We start from the raw sequence: 21,339 nt of genomic DNA, 5'->3' as shown, positions 1-21,339 counted from the left end.
GCCCACCTCGCCCCGCTCCCGGGGTCTCGCCCCGCCCCCGCCCCGCCGGGCGCTGACGTCACGGCGCTCGCCGGCTCCCTGTGACATCACGCCCCCGGCCGGCAGCTTCGCTGGGTTCGGCGCGCGGCGGGAGCGGCCCTCGGCGGGCGCGAGGGCGTGGCCGGATGAAGAAGGTGGCTGCCAAGCAGTCTCCGCCCAAGCTGATCGGTGGGTGCGCCCCCCCGCGCGAGGCGCTGGTTGCTATGGACGCCTCGGCGGCGGCGGGCGGGAGGGCGCGGGGTCGCCGGGGTGTCGCGCAGCCTCGTTGTCCCCGGTCCCGCGGCGCAGGGTCGCGCTCTCAGCCCGGGCGGCACCATGAAGTCTCTAAAGAAGGAGTCCCGCCTCAAAATGTCTACACACAGATTCTTGGAGGCCGCAGAAGTCTTTAAAGGTTGGCGCTGGCTGCCTTGGGAGCTCAGGAGGACCCGAGAGGGGCTGGGGTTCTTGGATGGGATTCACGACACAGGGCCTGGAGGACGGGGGTGACACCAGGACAGAGGTAAAGATAACGGGGGAATGGGGTACGGAGCAAGGCGTACCCCAAACCTCAGGGCTGAAGGCAGCGACCCCTGAGGGGAGGGGGCCCAGTGCACTGGGCCTTGGGGATGGGGACGTAGAAAGGCCGGAGAGGCCTCAGAGTCAACTGCTGGGCAGATGGCCCTGGGCAGGAGGCCGGATCTTAGGGTGGGACTCCGCAGGCCCGAGCCCTCCGCTGGCAGGGGGTTCAGAAGAGTCAAGAAAGAGGTCTAGGATCCCCAGTCCTTGGGAAAAGAGATTCAGAAAAGAATGCACGAAACATGTTGAGGTGGTGAAACCAACAACCCCACCAGGGGGATTCTTTGAGGGTGTTCACATAAGCCGCTGGCTGGAAAAACCCAGAAGAAATGCCCGACTTGGCCAGTTCTTCCCACCTCTTTCCACCACGTATGTCCTCTCGGGATGGATGACACTGGTCCCACTTGTTTAAACTGGAGACCGTCTCAGACATGACAGCGTCCTGGCCTCCTCTGGTTGCAGGTGGCAGAGTCCCAAGGTGTCTGACTGCACATTCACCCCTGTGGACGTGTTCCTATGTGCAACTCACCTCATCTCCATCTTTTGCCATTTCCGTTTATTGAGGGCCTGCTGCTGTGGGCAGGCACTGTGCTGGGCAGCAACGGTGTCAGTATTGACTGTGTGACCCTGGCCCACAAGAAACTCAATCTAGTGAACTGCCAGAGGAGGAACCAGGCAAATATCAATGCTCAGATACAGGGATCCCTAGTTAAGGGGGCTCAGAGCCCTTGATCCCAGGCCTTAGATGCTAGAATTTGGGGGGAAAGTTTTCTGAAGAGGTGACATCTGTGGCTGACATCCCCTCCCCCACCTTCTTCTGAAAAAAGGCAGTTTGCTTTCCCAGGTCTAGGGAGCAGGGAGCAGCATGAGCTGAAGCATGGAACTAGGACCTTGGTGGCCAGGGCAGAGGTGGTGAGTGTGGAGGAGAGGGAAGGAGCCAGACAGGGCTACATGGGTAGACGGGGGCCAGACCACACCAGGGCCCTACTTGCTAGGTCAAAAAGTCTGTTCATGCTCTTGCAGGCCCTGAGGAGACCCAAAGCCAGCCTCAGAGCAGTGGTCAGCGTGAGGAGAGGGGCAGGTCTCCAGTCAGCAGAGGCCCCTGGGAGGCCTGCTTAGTCACTATGGCTGGCTTTATCCCTCTTCGTAGTATAAAAGTCTGATTTAGGCTGGGTTGAGATGCTGTTTCATGACATAATTTTTTTTTTTTTTAAGGTTTGTTTATTTGAGAGAGAACACAAGCAGTGGGGAGGGACAGAGGGAGAAGCAGACTCTCTGCTGAGCAAGGAGCTTGATACAGGGCTCGATCCCAGGACTCGGAGATCGTGACCTGAGTCCAAGGCAGAGACTTAACGAACTGAGCCACCCAGGTGTCCCTCATGATATGATTCTTAACAGTTAAGAGGGAAAGAAAAATAGCTGGGCCCCTTTCCCAAGGGCAGTCAAGGGCTTTCTTAGCCATTGCCTTCTGCACACCTAGTTTCTGGATCTTATCAGATTTGAACTTTCTACTGTAAACGAATCAAGGAAAGATTTATCACTACATATTTATTTTTTTAAGAAGGGGAAACGTAGTTTGTTAAATAGCCATTTGAGTTGGGAACATGCACCGGGGTGAGGAAGGATAAAGCCAGTGTTTAGTTTAGCATGCAAGATACCCCTTTCTTCCCCCTAAAATATCTCAGGGGATGTCAATAATGTAGTAGAAAAGTACTTTTTACACCCTCTCCCCCATATGATATAATTAATCAACACATATAATCTTGTGCTATGTTTCTCCACGTTCTCTGAATTATAAGCAAAAAGGCAAGCAAATAATGTGACTATAAATCTGTTTGGGGACGTGAGCCCTTTTGACTTCCGTGTTTCTCCCTGCTTTTGTTAAGAAACCGGGAAGACTCCCAGCAGTACCAGATGCCCCTCGCCAATCAATGAAAGCTCAGCCCTGAACCCTAGGGACAGCCTCTCCCCTGGTTCTCCCAGTGCAACCCTGAAGTCAGAATTTCCCAAAGACCTTGGTCAACATTGAAAAAGAATGTTTAGATAACACAAGAAACAGAAAACTTGAGGCCAGGTTTCTTCTCCCTCCATAGTTTCTCCCCTTTCCCCCACCCCTACCTCATCTGAGCACCTTGCTGCTAGCTGCCTGGCCTAACACCAGCAGAAATGTTACCCAACTGCCCCATGTAAAGGGGCTGTCTCTGACCCCCTCACAGCTGCCAGGATCAAGGGAGAAATGCCAGCTATGGGACTCCCCAGAAGCCCCAGTCAGCTTGGGTTTCTAGACCAAAGAACAGGGAATAGCTGAGCCTCCATTAAGTTTAGTAGTAAGACATATCTTGATCCTGCTGAGTCCTCCCACAGGTCCTGAAATGACCCCCCTACACACAATAGTCCTTCCTCCCTGCTCTCCCCAACTTGCCTCTCCAAACCACCAACCTCCCCCGCCCAGCCCCCAGTCCACCTGGCTTACCCTCATTGGATGAATCACTCTGAAATGCTGCTTTTACCAACTCACTCTCCTGGACCAAACCTTCTTCCTGCCAGCAAGAAGACAGATGCTTCAGCCTTACTTTACCAAGCTGTCATGCCCTGATTTTTCTCTCATCCCCAATATCACCCCTACCTCCCCCAACAAGCCTTCTGTGTCACCATGCCTCACATACGTCATGCTCTGCCCTGCCTCCACCTTTGTTCTCTGACCTCACTTGGAACATTTTTGTTTGCTGCTCTGTCTGAAGGTTTCTGGTCCTTCAGGGCCTAACAGCCTCTGTTCCCTGCACCTGCTCTTCTGAACCTTTCTTTACAGCCCTAACCTGTATGATCCACATCCATCTGTTCCCTCTTTGATGTGTAACCAAACACCTTATCTGTGCCACTAAGTTAGGCCCCTATGTTATGCTGGTGCATGTTAGTGTCTGCTGCAGTTTTTCAGTTCCTCAAGAGAAGGAGCCATAGCTTAACCTTTTTTTTTTTTTTTTTTTTTTAAGATTTTATTTATTTAATCATGAGACACACAGAGAGAGGCAGAGACATTGGCAGAGGGAGAAGCAAGCTGCCTGAGGGAAGCCTTATGCAGGACTTGATCCCAGGACCCCAGGATCATGACCTGAGCCCAAGGCAGACAGTCAACCACCTAGGTGCCCCATCTTCTCTGCAGTTTATAGCACACACAAAAAAAGTTGCTCAATGAATATTCTCTAGGGTGAGTTGAAGTTCCAAATGTATATATCATTTTTCTAAATACTTCATTAACTAGAACACAGTACTCCCTGACTATGCCATAACAGAGCATTAAACAGCATTCAGGATAACCTCAGAGAAATCTCAGAGCAGAGTTTCAGTATTTCAGAAATCTTTAGCAATGTTGAAGGTTTTTAAGTTTACGCATGGTAATTATACGCCCACCAGTAAAAAGCATACATCTGGAGATATTTAATCCCTTGGGAAGATGTAGACCCAGCTGAGGTGACAGACAGGAAGCAGAAGTCCTGGAAAATATAAATTCCAAAATAGTTATTTATGTAAAGTCTTTTTATTTATTTATTTAATCTCCACACCCCGTGTGGGGCTCCAACTCATGACCCCTAGATCAAAAGTTACATGCTCCTCTAACTGAGCCAGCCAGACATTCCCAAATTCCAAAATATTTATAAAAAGCAGACCTTCAACTGCTACCAGTTCTCTTTTGGACTACCACCAACTTTGGTGGCTTTATGTACAAAGGAGAGAGGAAGTGGAAATTAAGACCTAAGGCTGTACCTGCACGTACAGCAGCAGATGGGACCAGAACTCGGGGGTCAAGCCGTTCAGCCCTGTGTGTGTGTGTGTGTGTGTGTGTGCATGCACGTACGTGCACACAGCTCAGTGGTTTAACTGACAGATACTCCTGGGTTTCTGCTGACCTTATTGGCAGAGGAGAAGACTCTGACCAATAGGCTGCATTTAAAACTGTTGGAATGATTCTGGCGTGGGTTTTTCAGCCACTATGTGGGCATTTCCTAAAAACATTGGATTTTGGTAATCAAAAGCCCTGCTTTGATGTTTTAGTGATATTGCCCCTTCAAAATTAGAGTACTCTGAGGAGCAGTGGACAAAACCAAGTTTTGTTTTAAAGTCTCTAAAAGGGGGCAGCCCCGGTGGCACAGCGGTTTAGTGCCGCCTGCAGCCCAAGGTGTGATCCTGGGGACCTGGGATCGAGTCCCACGTTGGGCTCCTTACATGGAGCCTGCTTCTCCCTCTGCCTGTGTCTCTGCCTCTCTCTCTCTCTGTGTCTCTCATGAATAAATAAATAAAATCTTAAAAAAAAAAAAAAGCCAGTAGTTTAAAAATAAATAAATAAAGTCTCTAAAAGGCAGGACTTAGTCTTTCTGTTGATTATCCTGTGGTGGGCCTTACATCACATCACATCATTCTTTTTTTTTTTTTTTTTTTTAAGATTTTACTTATTTATTCATGACAGACAGAGAGAGAGGCAGAGACACCGGCAGAGGGAGAAGCAGGCTCCATGCAGGGAGCCCAATGTGGGACTCAATCCCAGGTCTCCAGGATCACACCCTGCGCTGCAGGCGGCGCTGAACCGCTGAGCCAACGGGGCTGCCCACATCACATCATTCTAAACCAGGGGGCAGCAGACGGGAGGACCCTAGCCAGAGAAGCAAGATGCATTTGAAACTGTTAACCCACGTCTGTGGAAAGCAGACCGGGAATGTATTCTCACTGGAGAGTGACTCGCTCTAACCATGAGTTGTCAGAGCTGCGCTCCAGCCCCCGCACTTGAGAGAAATAGGCTCAGATCTCTCCACTTTCGTCCAGTCCCACGAGCCACTTTTGTCTCCAGTAGACTCATAAATAGTGTCCCGCTCCGTCTTGCACCCCCCCAATCTGTTCCTTGCTATATTGTAGCCCACGGGGCAAAGACCGAAGTTCTTTACACAGCTCACTAAGCTCTTCGCCATGTGGCGCCAACTTCCCTTCCCAGGCACTGCTTTCTACCCCCATCTTGCTGCACTCCAGCTATTTGAAAAATGTGCTCTGAGTTCCAGATGCCCACTTTGTTCTGTTGCCTCTAGGCCTCTTCCTGCTCTTCCCTTTGGAATGCCTATTCCCCAAGACTTTCTCACATCTAAGTTCTGTCATCTTCAGCTCTTGGGTTAAAAATTACCCCCACAGGAAGCCCTCCCTGAGTGCCCCATGCACTGGGCTGGGGTCCCCCTCGATGCCCCCCATGGTGACCCTAGTTCAGTGACCCTGTTTGACAGTCTTGTCTCCCATGAGTTTGTGTTCTTGGAAACCTGAGACTCTGCCTGTATCCCCAGAGCCTAGCACAGTGTCTGGCTGGATGCTTAAACAGTATTTATTATATGAAAGAATGTGAAATAAATGCTCAGAGGTGAATGTTCTGCTTCCCTCAGAACATCTACATTTTAGCCAGTATCTTAGGAAACCTGGTGTCTTCACCTAGAACAATGCATGGTTTGCCAGCAAGAAGGGAGGCTGAGAAAGCATCTAGTCTGGTTGTCTCAAACCCCTCAGCATCAGAACCACCTAGGGTGTTAAAAACAACAACAACAAACAGTTCCCCTGGCCCTGGCCCTACTCAGTATATGGGAAGCTATATATATATATTTTATTTTTATTTTTTTATATATTTTAAATATTTTTATTTATTTATTTATTCATGAGAGACATACAGAGAGAGACAGAGAGAGAGAGAGGCAGAGGCACAGGCAGAGGGAGAAGCAGGCTCCATGCAGGGAGCCTGACGTTGGACTCAATCTCGGGACTCCAGGATCACGCCCTGGGCTGAAGGTGGCGCTAAACCGCTGAGCCACCCAGGGATCCCCTATTTATTTATTTTAAAGATTTATTTATTAGTGAGAGATACAGAGAGAAAGAGAGAGGGAGGCAGGGACACAGGCAGAGGGAGAAGCAAGCTCCATGGAGGGAGCCCAATGTGGGACTCGATCCTGGGTCTCCAAGATCACACCCTGGGTCTCCAGGATCACACCCTGGGTCAGAGGCAGGCGCTAAACCGCTGAGCCACCCAGGGATCCCTGGGAAGCTATATTTGTATAACTCTCCAGAAGATCCTCAGGCAGACATTTGACTAATATTTGGTAACCACTGATTTAGTCCAGCTTTCTCTTTTTACCAAAAGGAAGGCAGAGACCAGGAGAGGGTAAGTGATATACCCAAGATTGTATAGCTTCTAAGTAGCACAGCCTGGAATGGACTGTCTTCTGATCTCAACTCCAGCTCCAGAAGTCCCAGTCACTGTAGCAGGCCAAGGGGAACAGGTAGGGGGACCTTCCAGAGTAAACTGCAGACCGTCTTAGCAGCCTCTGCTGTCTGTCTAGGTGTTGAGCTCTGCCTTCTACCATGAAACCTAATATAGATAGATATTACCTATCAGATAGTAGAATATATTATATATCTATTAGATATTAGAATATTTATTGTATATTAGAAATATATATATATACTTGTACCTTTGCTTCTCTTCAGAAAAGAAGCGGGCAAAGGTACCTGAGCAGCCCACACCCCCCATTCAGGAAGAACCAGAGTCTGTTAGCAATGTCCTACAAGGAGATGACATTCTTGCCTTAGCCATCAAGAAAGAAGACCTCAAGAAGGTAAGCATAAAGTCCAGGGATCCCTTACAGCAGGAACTTTTCTGGGCCAGTCTATGTGGTCTAAAACATCGACCATGTCTACATGTCTACTCTCTCTTCACCACCTTCCTACTCAGAGGGAAGGTCTTATTCCATGGAAAAATTGAACATGAATTTTTTTTTTTAGAGTTCTTTTAAATTTAAATTAAATTAATTAACATATAATGTATTATTGGTTTCAAAAGTACAGGTCAGTGATTCATTAGTCTTAATATAACACCCAGTGCTCATTACATCACACGCTCTCCTTAATGCCCATCACCCAGTTACCACATCTCCTCTCCCCACTCCCTCCCCTCCAGCAACCCTCAGTTTGTTTCCTACGATTAAGTCTCTTATGGTTTGTCTCCCTCTCTGATTTTGTCTTGTTTTTTTTTCCTTTCTTCCCCATGACCCTCTGTTTTGTTTCTTAAATTCCACAGGAGTGAGATCATATGATAATTATCTTTCTCTGATTGACTTACTTCACTTAGCATAACATCCTCTAGTTGAACATGAATTCTTTGCACTTTTGCATCTAACAGAATTTACTATGTTGTTTTAACGTTTCTGAGAGTCCTATAGAACCCCAGGGAAATGAGATATTGAGGTATGTCTTGCTTCCCATGGAGGCAAGTACCCATCATCCCCATTTCACAGATGGGAAAATGAGTCTGAGAAGCACATTACAGATGTGGATATAGCTGCTAAACCCTAACCCCATGCTTTACCTGGGAGAGTCAGCCACTCCTCACCTGTACTATCTGGAGACACTAAATGTTAGTTTTTTCCTCCAGAACATTACTGAGCCTTATGTCTGTTGCATGGGCATTTCCTCGACAGAGCATATGGATAGAGCTGGAGCAACAGATTTGTCAGCCTTCAGGAATTCCACCAAGAATTAGGACAGAGGAGATGGGTGGTGTTTTTTCCTCCTCCTGATCTCAAGTGGAATTCTCCTCTGTTTTGTTTTGTTTTTAGCAACACATTCCTCGCCTTTTTGAGACACAAGATAGACCTGTCATTACCCAGAAATTTATCATCCGTAAACTCAAACCCAAGGATCCAAAGAGGAAGGTCTGCCACTTAGTAGCACATCCCGCAACTCCAGATGCAGCCACGAAGCCCCTGGACTACTCTGGTATGTCCGGCCTTGGCCCTGGCGTCACTGGTCTCTGAATTCATGGGACCAAGCTGGGTCGCCATCAGAAAGTAACCCCCTTGAAATGTTTCCATGAGGTAGTCCTTTCCCTCCTTTTCCCCACCAGGTCCAGGTGACAGCTTCCATGGCTGTAAACAGATCCTGTCTCACCACATCTTGGGAAGCCTCCAGGACTTTAAGAGAATTGCAGTTGCTCAAGGGAACACCCAGGTTGGTTTGTACAGAGCTGCTCGGATGAGAGAAGTCACTGAAGTCGTTCCAGCCTTAACCAGCTGGCAAAGTCCAGCAGGACTGGGGTTACAGAGACAGTTCAGTCTATGGGACCTGTGTCCGAAGTGCTAGCAACCCTTCCCCTGAAAGGGTGAAACCACCTTAAACTAGCTTCAGCTGAAGTCAGGAGTTCACAATAAAGATACAGAAGCTCCTCAAGGAACCCCAAAGCAAGAGTGTGTCCAGCTCCAGTTAGACTGGACTCCGACCCCAGGACTCAGAGTTCCCACTCCCTCCTTCCCTCCATTCCTCTATGCACCAGCTTCATTATCCCTCCTCCAAAGCCTGGCCCACTTCCTCTTTGGTCCACATGGTGGAAGAAGGTGGCTTCCTGAAGCTCCCAGGGCCACATGTCTGCCTGACTTTCCCAGGCATGGGGTGCTTTGCTCTCTCTTAGTTCCTTTGCTGTCCTGGCTCTAGGCAAAAATCTCTGGTCTGGTGCCAAGAGGCCTGGAGTCATATAAAAATGGCTCTGTGGCCCTGCAGATGAAGGTGTCAATTAGCATTAGTTGTGAGGGGGACCTATAGACTGAGTTGCCGACCACCGTCTCAGAGCAAAGGTTCCTATCTGAAAGAGAGGTCTCTGACAGGGGCTTCCAAGGCTCTCTGGGTCTGTCAGTCCCTATGTGAGGGTCCAGAACAGGAGGGCCTCTGAGCAGAAGGTCGCGAGGGTGGGGGGACAGCAGGGGGTGAAGCCTGGAGAAGCCTCTGCTTGACTCTGGCTCAGTACCTCCCTGCCACCCACACGCTTTCGGTGTACTTTGCAGCTGGCTGAGCTGATACACACCCCACCAGGCTTGGTGACCCTAATCTCAGCTAAAAAAGAACCAAAGCAGAAAGCCCCAGAAGAAAAGAAGGCACATCCCTGGGCCCCACCTCCTCAGCACAACTTTCTCAAAAACTGGCAGCGCAACATCAACTTGTGGAAGCAGCAGCAGGAAGTCCTCAGCGGTGAGCACAATGGATGGGGTTCCTGCTGGGCCTCATCTACCACCACCACCACCACCACCACCACCACCGAGGCTCTGCTGCTGTGTTTTTCTGTCCCTCCGCCCAGCCACAGCCTGGATACAGGCTGGTCCCATTTCCACCATCTACTCCCAAGTGCTCCTTGCTCTTAGCGGGTCCTGAAATCAGCCCAGCCATGGCGCTGACCAGTGTGCAGTACTGGAGCCTTTGTTCTGACTCAAGGAAGGCTTGACTCAAGGATTCTTGGCTTGCCCTTTCCAGAATGCCTGAAGAAGCCTGTGGGGGAGCTGCTGATGCACACTGGGGAGACCTACCGACAGATCCAGGAAGAACGGGAGCTCATTGACCGAATACTTCCAACACAGCATGATGGGAAGGTGAGGACAGAGTTCCCAAGTGCTCCATGAGAGGGAGTCTGGACCCAGGGATGGCTGCCTCAGGTCGCACAATTAGGAACAACAAATCTGCTCATTGCAAGGCCTTGTTAAGCTCTGAAGGACTTTACTAAATCCTCTCATTGGTCCTGTTTTCAGATGCTTGGGGCTGCCTGGCTAGCTTGGTTACTCAGCCTGTGGTGGTCAGTGGTAGTCAATTTGAGGGGAAAGCTACTGGGTTCTTAGAATAGTCTCAGTGTTCTAAAAGCCAAGACTCCAGCTTTCAGGTGACCTGGGGCATCATCCTGTGCTCCGGTTTGTCAGTGCAGCCACCTATGTGGGCCCAAGCCACTCGACTGGGGCTACAGCAGGGCATCCCAGAAACAAAGTGGGTGCTTCTGTCCTGCTCTCGGGCAGCAGCGAGTCCCCCAGGGGGAGCATCTGAAGTCTGTGGCACTCTTGTTCCCCGGGGCCCTGGACCTCCACCACCCTCTCTCCAAAGCGTCCAAGTGATGTGACTCACATGTCCTTGCCAGAGCTGTGAGGAGACCACTGGGTTCTGGAGTCGCCTGGAATACTTGGGAGATGAAATGACGGGTCTGGCAATGACAAAGACAAAAGCTCAGCGTGGCATCCTGGAACCAATCACTCACGTCAGGAAGCCCCGCTGCATCCAGGTGGAGATGGGTGAGGAGCAGGTTGGAAGCACACTGGCAGCTTGCAACTGGCCTAGGATGGGGGGTGTGGGTGGGGGGCCAGCATGGCTCTGGAGTGAGAACTGCCTGGGATGGAGGCCCCTAAGCCCTAGAGGTCCAGCCCCCTGCAGTAGGTTAGTGAGAGAAGGGGACTGTGGGGCTGCTCTGGCTGTGCGGCTGCCATGGGCCTGGTAGTCATCAGGCACCTGGAATGTGGCTAGCATGGACTCAGGTGTGACTGCACACTGGTTTCAAAGATTAGTACTAGGAAAATACTTTAGTAATCATTTTTATATTGATTACATGTTGAAATGATACTAGTTTTGATCTGTTGGGTTCAACTATATTACTAAAGTTAATTTCACCTGTTTCTTTACACCTTTTCCGATGTGGCATCAGGGAATTTTAAATTACATTGGTGACCTGCATTTACGGTTTGCATGCTATTTCTATGTGGTGGCACTGCTTTAAAGGCTGCCAAAATTCCTGGGTTCAGCCCTTCCCCCCCACTCCCTGTGTTGGGTTTGCCAACTCCAGAGACTTACTTAAGCTCTCTGGTCGTCAGTTTCCCCATCTGTAAAGTACTGTGGAATGTGAGAGTGTTAAATGAGACAGGATGTATAGTAAGAGATTTGGGCCAGTTGTTAAAGACTCAGTCAAACATAGCTGCTATTATGATTATAATCCAAAGGGCAGCCTGGGTGGCTCAGCGGTTTTGCACCGCCTTCAGCCCAGGGCATGATCCTGGGGACCTGGGATGGAGTCCCACATCGGGCTCTGTGCATGGAGCCTGCTTCTCCCTCTGCCTGTGTCCTGCCTCTTTCGGTCTCTGTGTCTCTCATGAATAAATAAAATCTTTATTTTTTTATTTTTTTAAATAAAATCTTTAAAAAAATGATTATAATCCAAAGGTTTGCAGGTTTGCAAGCTGATCTTGCAGGATGTCCTGTACTGGGCTGCTGAGGTGGTAGGTTTGGGACAGGAGGACTGGAATCGGGCCTCACAGGGAAACTGTATTTTCTCCTTTTTCAGAAGTGGTGCTGGGGGGAGGGGGTGCTCGCAGAGCCCTTGAGAGTGAGTGGGTGGGGAAGAGGCCACCACAGCCAACTGTGCTGAGGACCTCTGGACCCTGCTGCTTTAGGACTGCCAGCCCAGAAGGAGGCTCGGTACCGCTACACCTGGGATCGGAGTCTGTTTCTGATCTACCGACGCAAGGAGCTGCAGAAGGTCATGGCAGAGCTGGATTTCAGCCAGCAGGTAGGTACACCTCTGTGCTGGGTCTGAAGCCCCTTCATGATGCCCCCATCTTCAGTGAGCTAATCTTCCCTTTCTCGATCTCTCTGAGGATATTGATGGCCTGGAGGTGGTGGGCAGAGGGCATCCTTTTACGGCTGTTACGGTGGAAGACTATTCAGTATTTGATAGGAGCCAGGAAAGCTCCTCTGAAGACACTGTGTCCTTGTGAGTTGGCCTGGACCCTCAGGAGAGAGGTTGGAAAGAGTGGCTTTCCCCAGCATGCACAGTACAAGGGGCAGACAACCCCCTCTGAAACCCAAGTGCTTCCATCCCAGCTTGTCTCTGGGTCCCTTCCAACACCTGCGCCAGCTCTGCTATGACCATCTGCTCCCTTCCAGCAACCAGCCCCTAAAGGGGATTTCCCAGCCATTCCTTTGCTGGTAAATGCCATGCATGCCGAGTGGCCATGCATGAAGAATCTGTGTGTCCAGGAAGTGCCCACCTGTAGGAATAGAGCAGGACAAAGTGAAGCCGAGTGGAGCTGAGGGTCCTCCATCAGAGGCCAGAGCCAGGCACCTCTCCAGACTTCCTGGCAGCCATTTCCCTGGCCTCCCTGTGGCAAGACTGTGGTAGCTAGGGAAAATAAGTCATTGGTTTTTCTTACAGAGACTTGTTGGCCAATTACCCTGATGTGATCCCCATGCCTATTCTTGGCCCTTCTCTGCTGTTCTGTGGGAAGCCAGCTTGCTGGATCAGAGGCAGTAACCCACAGGACAAGGTAAAACTGCTTCCACTTTCACCCACTTGCTGGAAGGGCCTCCCTCAGGTGCAGTCACAAGGAGCTTGGACAGTCACCTATTTGCATTTTTATCTGGTCATGCATTCAGCATGTTTGAAAATGGTAACAGCAGTGCTAACTTACGCCAGAATAAAATCACAAGGCTGAAAAGAGACTGTCACAAGCCACCCAGTTTGTACCTAGCCCCCCCCCCCAAGCATGTAAATAAGCAAACCTTCTCAAACAGGCTTCAAGAAGGTTCTAAAATATTCTTCAGGGGGTGCCTGGGTGTCTCACTCAGTTAAGCATCTGTCTCTTGATTTCAGCTTGGGTCATGATCTCAGGGTCGTGAGATGGAGCCCATGTGAGCTTCCATGCTGGGCATGGAGCCTGCTTAAGATTCTCTCTCCCCTTTTCCTCTGACCTTCCCCCCGCAACCCCAATGCCCCCCTTCCGGCTCATGGACATGCACCATCTCTCTTTCTCTCTCTCTCTCTTTTTTTTTAATCTCTCTCTCTTAAAAAAAGAAAAAAAAAAAACCTTCAGATCTGAGGAGCAGAACTGTTCATCAGATACAAAATCTGTTTTCTCTCCCCTTCTTGCTGTGGATGGCAACTTCAGAGACAGCCACTATCCTGGTCCAATGATAGACCTCAGAGCACCCAGGCATTGGAGGACTGGGACACAGGACTTTTGGTGTCAAATCCAGAAAAGTCCCTGGCACACCAGGATGAATTGGTCACCCTGGGCCAGAGCATCCCTCAAAGACGTTTCTCATAACTCCTCCTCCCCCAGAAGCATGTTGGAATTGCCGTCCGTTTGATCTTTGAAACTCTAGAAGGGGAGAAGACATCTTCAGAACTGACTGTAGTCAATAACGGGACAGTGGCCATTTGGTATGACTGGCGCCGGAGGTCCCAGCAGGACTCTTTCCAAGGCCTGAAGAGAAGCAGGATGCCGCGGTTTTATTTTAACAATCGGGAAGGTACCTAGCTGCACTGCTCCCTGGCTTTTGCCCTCGTTCTGTGAGGAGCCAGAGTTTGGCTGATGCTCCTGAAAGTTTGAGCCCCTCTCCCTGGCCTCATCCCTCCCATTTCTTCCATGAATTGTGTCCTCTCCCAACTGTCCATGTCTTTTGGTGGAACGGTCATACTCTTGAGATCACAGAGAGGAGAGTCACCAGGGAGCAAAAACTTTCTAGAGGTTCAGTTACCTATATGCTCAGACCTGAGGCTAGGAACCTTTAATCCCTGTTTGCCTGAGACTTCCCCAGTTTTTGCACAGAAAGTTGAAAGTCCTACATCCCAGGAGACCCCTTGGTTCTGGGCAAATCGGGATGGTGTCGGTCACTCTGCCTGGGGCTCAGTTAACTGTGTATGCAAAGGTTTAGGGTTCAGTTAACTTTATACACACAGGCTTCAGGCCTAGCTGACTCCTGTGTGGTGAAAACCTCTGTCTTGGTCCCTCTCAGGTGTGATCCTGCCTGGAGAAACGAAAACCTTTACCTTCTTCTTCAAGTCTTTGAATGCAGGGATCTTCAGGGAATGTTGGGAGTTTGGAACCCACCCCACCCTGTTAGGAGGTGCTCCCCTGCAGGTCAATCTCCATGCAGTCTCCCTGACCCAGGACATTTTCAAGGAAGAGAGGAAGTTACTGAAGGTAGGAGGCCCGGAATGTTGGCCCCATTGGACACCAGCTAGGTTCCCCTGGTCTTCTTCCTGGTACTACCTTCAGGGATCTTATTTCTCCCAGCTTAAGAGGTGAGTTTTTCGGAGTGGCGCAGCGGTTTAGCGCCGCCTGCAGCCTGGGGCGTGATCCTGGAGACCCTGGATCGAGTCCCACATCAGGCTCCCTGCATGGAGCCTGCTTCTCCCTCTGCCTGTGTCTCTGTCTCTCTTTCTCCCCCTCTCCATGTGTGTCTCTCATTAATAAATAAATAAAATCTTAAAAAAAAAAAAAAGGTGAATTTTTCACCAGCAGGTAGCTGGTTTTGCTCAACCAGCACTCCCCAGGGCTTTGTGATGTAAAAGGTGGGTAGGCAGGTGAGAAGAGGAACAGCTTTCTGCCCCACCTGCAAGCAGACCTGCTGGAAGTTCTGTTCCTGCACTGTGGTCTGATGCTATCCGGTGGGGTCTGATTTAACTGGCAAGCCTTCTGAACCAGAGAGAACAACTTAACTAGTGGGGCTGACACCCGGGGAGAGATCGAGGTGGGCACCGGGAGTCTGCTGGCCCTGGCTCCAGTTGGTTCCAGAGCTGGCCAGCGGCTGTGCTTCCAGGTATTCTGTAGAAAGCTGCACTTTTTTTTTTTTTTTTTTTTACTGTAGTCCCCAGATACAAGCCAACTACTTTAGCTGGGGGTCAGCCCCAGGTGAGCACAGGTAATTCTGATAAGTGCCATGTCTGCTTGACTTGCTGACTATAGGACCATCTCTCACATAAGATGCCCCTCCACTGTTCCTGCGACACCAACAGTGTGGCCAAGCCACACTGTAAACAGGGCCCAAACCATGGTGCCCCTACCCCTTGCCCTTCTTCCTAATCTGAGGGGAAAATGCTGACTGTATGACCTTCTGGCCCCACAAGGGAGCAATATCTCTGGGACTGGCTTCCCCTCCTATGCCGTTTCAGCCTCTTTTTTTTTTTTTTTTTTAAGATTTTGTTTATTTATTCACGAGAGACACAGAGAGAGGCAGAGACACAGGCAGAGGGAGAAGCAGGCTCCCTGCAGGGAGCCCAATGCAGTACTTAATCACAGGACCCCCGGATCATACCCTGAGCCAAAGGCAGAGGCTCAAACACTGAGCCCTCCAGGCGTCCCCCTTTCAGCCTCTTTTAGGGAAGGATATTTGGTGATACCCAGGGGTTTTGACTGTGGGAACAGGAGTATGCATATGTGTGTGTGTGTGTGTTTAAGAGACAGACAGTGGCAGTAGCTTAACCCCTAGGAAGGCACAAAGCCCTGAGGGCTCTGACCCCCCTCGGGGCTGCAACATGGGTTTTGAAAGGCTGAGCTGCCATCTTGTCCCACCTTCCTTTCCCCAGCATAAGATGGCTGTCCGCGAAGCAGTCACCATCGTGGAGAGCGTGCTGCAGGAGCTGCTGAGTGGGATTCTGACCCCAGAGCGTGCACAGTCCCCCGTGGATGCCTGTCTCACAGAGGAGGACTTGTTCCACCATAGGAACCCCCGGGTACAGGCCCAGCGCCCACCCCTGCGCCCTCACCCATTCTGAGCATCTTCCATAAGTTACTCACTTTCTCCTCACAGCAGCCCGGTGCTGGGGGTACTATTTATATCCGTGCTTACAGTGAGGAAACTGAGGCCCAGGGCAGTTAAACAATTTGCCCAAGATAACTTAGCAAGTAAGTGGATGCCTGGTCAGAATGGAGCTGCACAACCCCAGTCTTACTTGGAAATGCAAATTTAAAAAAGCTTTAAGTCAGAGATACTCAGGTGGAAGGGGAAGTGAGGAGCTGCTCTGGCCACAACAGCTCCTGCTGGCTTCCTCCCTGCAGCCTCCATCAGTGCTCTTGGAATGGGGAAGCCAGAGCAGGCTTGCTGGGACTCTGGGTTCTCACCTTGCCTCCCGCCCTCCCCATCACATGTCTACCCTTGCCTTTGCCGCAGCTGCATTACCAGCACCAAGTGGTCCAAAGCCTGCACAGCCTGTGGTGCCAGTACTTGACCCTGCCCCTCAAGGCCGAGGAGGCCAGGCCCAGTGAGGTGGAGTACCTCAGCCCCAAAGCCCAGGCTGCCACGCCACAGCCAGCCTATGTGAACCCGGAGCCTTCAGCACCCTCTAAGAGTCAAGGCTCAGAATCCCAACTGTTCCAGCAAGAGAGTGAGGCTCCCAAGGACTCCCAAGATGCTTTTGGGTCCCAGAAGCCTGGAGCAGGGGCCCAAGGTCCTCTGCGGAAGAGCATTATGGAGGAGATCCTGGTGGAGGAGAGCCCAGACCTGGGGAGTGCCAAGAGCCCCTGGGAGCCGGATGGCCTTCCCTCTCCTGAGTGGAACCTATGCTTGGAGGATTTCAGAAAGGTGCTCCCCTGACTCTGAAGGGGTGGGTAGAATGGTGGCCCTGGTGTAGGTGGCAGTACACTGAGGGAGGGCCCCAACAGACTCTCTGCCCCCATAAGCAAAGAAACAAACCCTGCTAAGAGCCCAGAGAAAGCAGTCTTTTGAGTCATCTCTTTTTGTCTTGGGTGCCCAGGTCACCGTGGAGTGGGGTGGGACAGATCCCTCTCTGACCTAGGCACACCTTGGAGAAGGGGTTCATGGGTACATAGTTCTGGGGGAGGTCCCCTCTCCATGGCTGCATCTTCTCCTGGCCATCTGTCCTCGCCGCACCAGGCCCATCACTAGAAGATGTAGAGATCCCTGGTGTCCTGGGCAGGACAGCTGCCCATGGTACCTACAACTCTGCCAGGCAGTGATGGCACTCCCCGAGGAGAACCAGAGGGAAGATGCCCTCATCAGGCTCAACAAAGCAGCCCTGGAGCTGTGCCAGGAACAGAGGCCCCTGCAATCTGACTTCCGGCACCAGGTGTGGTAGGTGCCCCCATGGGAGAGCCGGCCCTGCCTCCCCACTGTGAAGTCCTGCCTGTGGTTCTGGGCTAAGCCCAGATGCAGAAAGGTGCCACAAACATTCTCTGCTCTGGCACCTGCCACAGCAGCCCCCTAGCCTGGAGCAGTTCCAGCAGATGGAGCTCCCCATCTCTTTCCCACCTTCCTGCCTGGTTACTTCTCAATGAGCAGACGAATGGTCCGAGGAGGAACCAGAGAGCAGTGAGAAGAGGAGCATAGTGGGGATCCCTGGGTGGCTCAGAGGTTTGGCGCCTGCCTTTGGCCCAGGGCGCAATCCTGGAGTCCCGGGATCGAGTCCCGCATCGGGCTCCCGGCATGGAGCCTGCTTCTCCCTCTCCCTCTGCCTGTGTCTCTGCCTCTCTCTCTCTCTCTCTGTCTATCATAAATAAATAAATCTTTAAAAAAAAGAGGAGCATAGTGAGACCATGAAAAGCCTCACATCTCCTTTGGAACTTGCTTGGCTATGCATGGGTGCCTTCAGTTGGCGGGGGGTGGGGGGGTGCTCAGGGAATCGCAAGTTCCCCCACTTTTGTCTTGCTGCACCCAAGGCTAGCTAGGGTCTCAAGCTGGACCCTAGACTGACCTAACCCTCGTCCTAGGCCACTCTTTCCCGGCTGTTGTCCCAGGGAAGCCAGATCCGTATCCGAGCGCCAGCACAGGTGCTGGTGAGGCTGCTGGCTGGACTGGGCATGGCCTCTCTATGGCAGCCCCTGGGACCCATGTCTTAGAAGGGAAGGACCCATGCCTCCACATGTTCAAGGGCAAACGAGGGGTGACGGCTTTCTCCAGCATGCCTTGCTCTCTAGTTTGCAGCTGTGGCGGGATGTGATCGATGGCCTGGTGAGCCATTCCCTATGGCTGAGGGCTCTGCTAGGTCTGCCCGAGAAAGAGACCATCTATTTGGACATGCCAGAAGAGCAAGGTCAGAATGCAGCCATGCACCACGTAGCTTCCCCACCCCTCCACCCAGCGGGCCGTGTGTTTCAGCCATCCACGCCCTTCTGGTGGGACCTCTGTCAGGTTGACCAATGGAGTAGGCCCCGCTACCCTTCTGTCTACTGCTAGGATTTGGGATCCAGAAGTGACCTGAGTGACCACCTTCATTCAGTGCCCTGGTTTTATAGGTGGAGTCTCAGAGAGGTTGAATGACTTACCTGTGCCATAGATGGGGCAGTGGTGGAGTGGGGACTGGAACCAGGCTTCGCACCCCTGCCCCACAGTCCTGTTCGTAACATCATGTGTCTCAGCCAGTGGCTTTTCACTTGTCTGGCTCTTCTGACCCTGCCTGTGGGGTCACTGAGGCCAGGTCATGCTGTCATCCATTCACCTCCCTTAGATCAAAAGTCCCCTCCTTTTGTGGAAGCGAAAGCGACTGCCTTGAAACTTGGGAAGGAAGAGCGGAAAGGGACAGCCCAGGAAAAGAAGCAGCTGGGAATCAGAGAGAAAGAGGACAAAAAATCAGCCAAGTTGCCAGGGAAAGAGGCATGTGGGGACCTAATGTGGGCCTCTCAGGTGGGGCTGTGGCAGGTGGGTGGTCCTCTAGCATGATGTCCTGGCTCTCCCAGTAAGCTGCTCTGCAGAAAGCCTGGATTTCCCTGGACCTCCCCCAGGAGCTCCTGAAGGCTGTGTGTGTCTCTGGCTCTCTCAACAGGACCGTTCAAACAGTAAGAAGCACAAGGCAAAGGATGACAAGAAACCAATGAAATCTTCAAGTCGAGACAGGCTTTCCTTGGAAGACCCTGCCCCTGACAGCACTACCACTTCTCAGGAACCCATAGATCCCCTGGTCATGGAGAAATACACCAAGAGGCTGCACACAGAGGTGAGGGCACAAGCCCTGCACCCAGCCCTCCCCTTGCGCATGCCTGCTCTGCAGGCCTTCCTCCCCTCCCTCATTCATCCCACTTACTCCATGAACAATGAATGCCTGGTGTGCCATGATGGAAGATGGAAACAGAGCTGCCCTTGTGAAGGGCATCCTAGTGTACAAGACCTCATGCCTAAGTGACACGCCCGGTATGTTACAAGGCAAACACTGGGAGGAAGAGAGATAACCCAGGGCTGGGGGAGGAAGGGAGCAGGAAGGCTGGCTGGGGCAGGTGAACCTCACTGAGAAGGTGATATCAAACAGACTCGAAGGGAAGTGAGGGATGCCCATGTGGCCATCGAAGAAGAGTACCTTTGACAGAGGGGGCAGCTAATGCAGGGGAGAGAGTGGACCAGGAGGACAGAGGGCAGAGAGGCCACCGAAAGGGAGCAAGCTGCAGATCAGGTGGGGCTTTGCAGGCTATTGCAGGGACTTGAGGCTTTTCTGAGTCAAAAGGAGAAATCCACAGGGGTTTGAATTTTGAGGAGTGACATAGTCTGTGTTAGGCTTTGGAAGATCACTCTGGCTGTGGTTTGGAAAACAGACCAGAGGAACAGAGCAGAAGCCCCTCCTCCCTTCCTGCTGTTTCCACTTTCTCTGCATTAGGTGCATCTTGGCAAATGGGTCCCTTGGGGGAACCACCAAGTAGAGTTTTGGGCCGCAGGGGAGAGACTTCATACTGGTATATTCTAAGCTGGAAGTCCTTAGAGATTCACCCAGGTATTGTTATTGCTTTGGAGGGAAGGTCCGCAAAGTCACATTCGATTGTCACCACGTGTAATGGCAGTGCTTCGTCTTCCTCTGGCGTTGGTGGCTAGGTAGCTGGGATTGCGTCATGTACATTGTGGTAACGCTCCGGATCGCGTTTGCTCAGATGTTCCATTTGCTGCTGGTGACATCATGGCGATTTCTAAAGGTCGATGGGGTTTAAAAAGTAATCCTAGGGCTCTCTGAAATGAAGAAGCAGCTTGCCAAGGCTCATGTGGTCCAGCCCACATGGTCCAGTCTCAGAGGGCATGGTCCCAGAGACATTTCAATATGTGGATCTGTGATCTTAACTGGAAGGAAATCTGGCCCTTGGATGGCCAGCGTGGAACTGGACTACCCCAAGGGGTAAATGGGCTCCAGAATTACCCCTTAACCACTCCAGGCTTTAGTGCCCCCACATGTCCAAGGGCCTGCTGCAGGATTATTTCTCCAAACTGTTGGAAAAATAAAACTATCTGTAAAAACAAAGGTTCTAAAAAATAAAAAAATAATTTAAAAAAAGGTTCTACAGACATTCTGCAGGTTTGGTTTGACCCCTTCTGTCCTGGTGTAAACATGTCCGCCCTCATAGCATGCTGTGTGCTCGCTGGTGTAGGTGCTTTCCATAGAGCAAACCTTTGCCTGTGATTTCATCCCATTCTTCCAGGTCTACGGGCTGCTGGACACCCTAGTGACTGACCTGATGGTCCTGGCTGATGATCTCAGACCCATAAAGAATGTCGAGGAGACTTTGCATCTTTGTACCTGACTCATGTGTCCAAGGGGCCTTCTGGGAAACTGGTTAATGAACAAATCAATAAAGAACCTTTAGGTTCCCACCGCTTCCTTTAGGCCTTCATGTCTTGAGTGTTGGATTTTGATCCTGCCTCAGATTCCCCTCCTCCAGTTCCTGGAGCCATCCCACAGGTGGAAGGAGAAACACGTTTACCTGAAAGGTGATGTGTAAGATGACGAGTAGAAAAACAGGTTGTTATCAGGACAAGGAATGAATCAGGTGACTGGACAGACATCAGCATCACCCTGCCTCTCACCTTTCTTGGCCCACAGTTTTGGGGTTACGCTTCCTGGAACCAGATCTTCCCCAGGTGTGATCACCAAGAATGACCAAGTGTGAGACCAGGAGAACTGGTCCCAATGGGGCCTGGCTCCCTGAGATCCTCGCACTTTGGCTGGGTCAAGGCCCAGTTGCAGTCCCTGGGGATCATGTTCACTACACTGTCAAACCCTAGAGGCCAGATCCCTGTGTCCTCGGCAGCCTGTCTCATCCCTTCCTCCTGTCAGACCAGCTGGCCCCCCTTGGACCACTTTTTGCCTTAAAAACAGCTCTGGACATTATGCCCCCCCCACCCCGCCGCTTAGAGAAATGGGAAGTGGACAAGGGGTGGCTC

General features: G+C 51.2%; 1 protein-coding gene across 1 annotated transcript; it reads left to right on the top strand.

The window, feature by feature from the left end:
* Positions 1 to 235: 235 nt before the first annotated feature.
* Positions 236 to 20,870, top strand: LOC121474128 (MYCBP associated protein). The gene is made up of 19 exons (XM_041726960.1): positions 236 to 430; positions 7,102 to 7,229; positions 8,229 to 8,388; positions 8,516 to 8,619; positions 9,447 to 9,630; positions 9,910 to 10,025; positions 10,559 to 10,709; positions 11,859 to 11,974; positions 12,063 to 12,178; positions 12,620 to 12,731; positions 13,527 to 13,716; positions 14,203 to 14,390; positions 15,776 to 15,922; positions 16,360 to 16,770; positions 17,159 to 17,280; positions 18,123 to 18,238; positions 18,653 to 18,798; positions 18,968 to 19,138; positions 20,598 to 20,870. Exons 1-19 carry the CDS (start codon positions 355 to 357, stop codon positions 20,697 to 20,699), a joined length of 2,856 nt encoding a protein of 951 aa, XP_041582894.1. The 5' UTR covers positions 236 to 354; the 3' UTR covers positions 20,700 to 20,870.
* The last annotated feature ends 469 nt before the right edge of the window (positions 20,871 to 21,339 follow it).

Source organism: Vulpes lagopus, chromosome 12, assembly GCF_018345385.1.
Source record: "Vulpes lagopus strain Blue_001 chromosome 12, ASM1834538v1, whole genome shotgun sequence".
Lineage (NCBI taxonomy): Eukaryota > Metazoa > Chordata > Mammalia > Carnivora > Canidae > Vulpes > Vulpes lagopus.
This window is presented reverse-complemented; position numbering and strand designations above follow the sequence as displayed.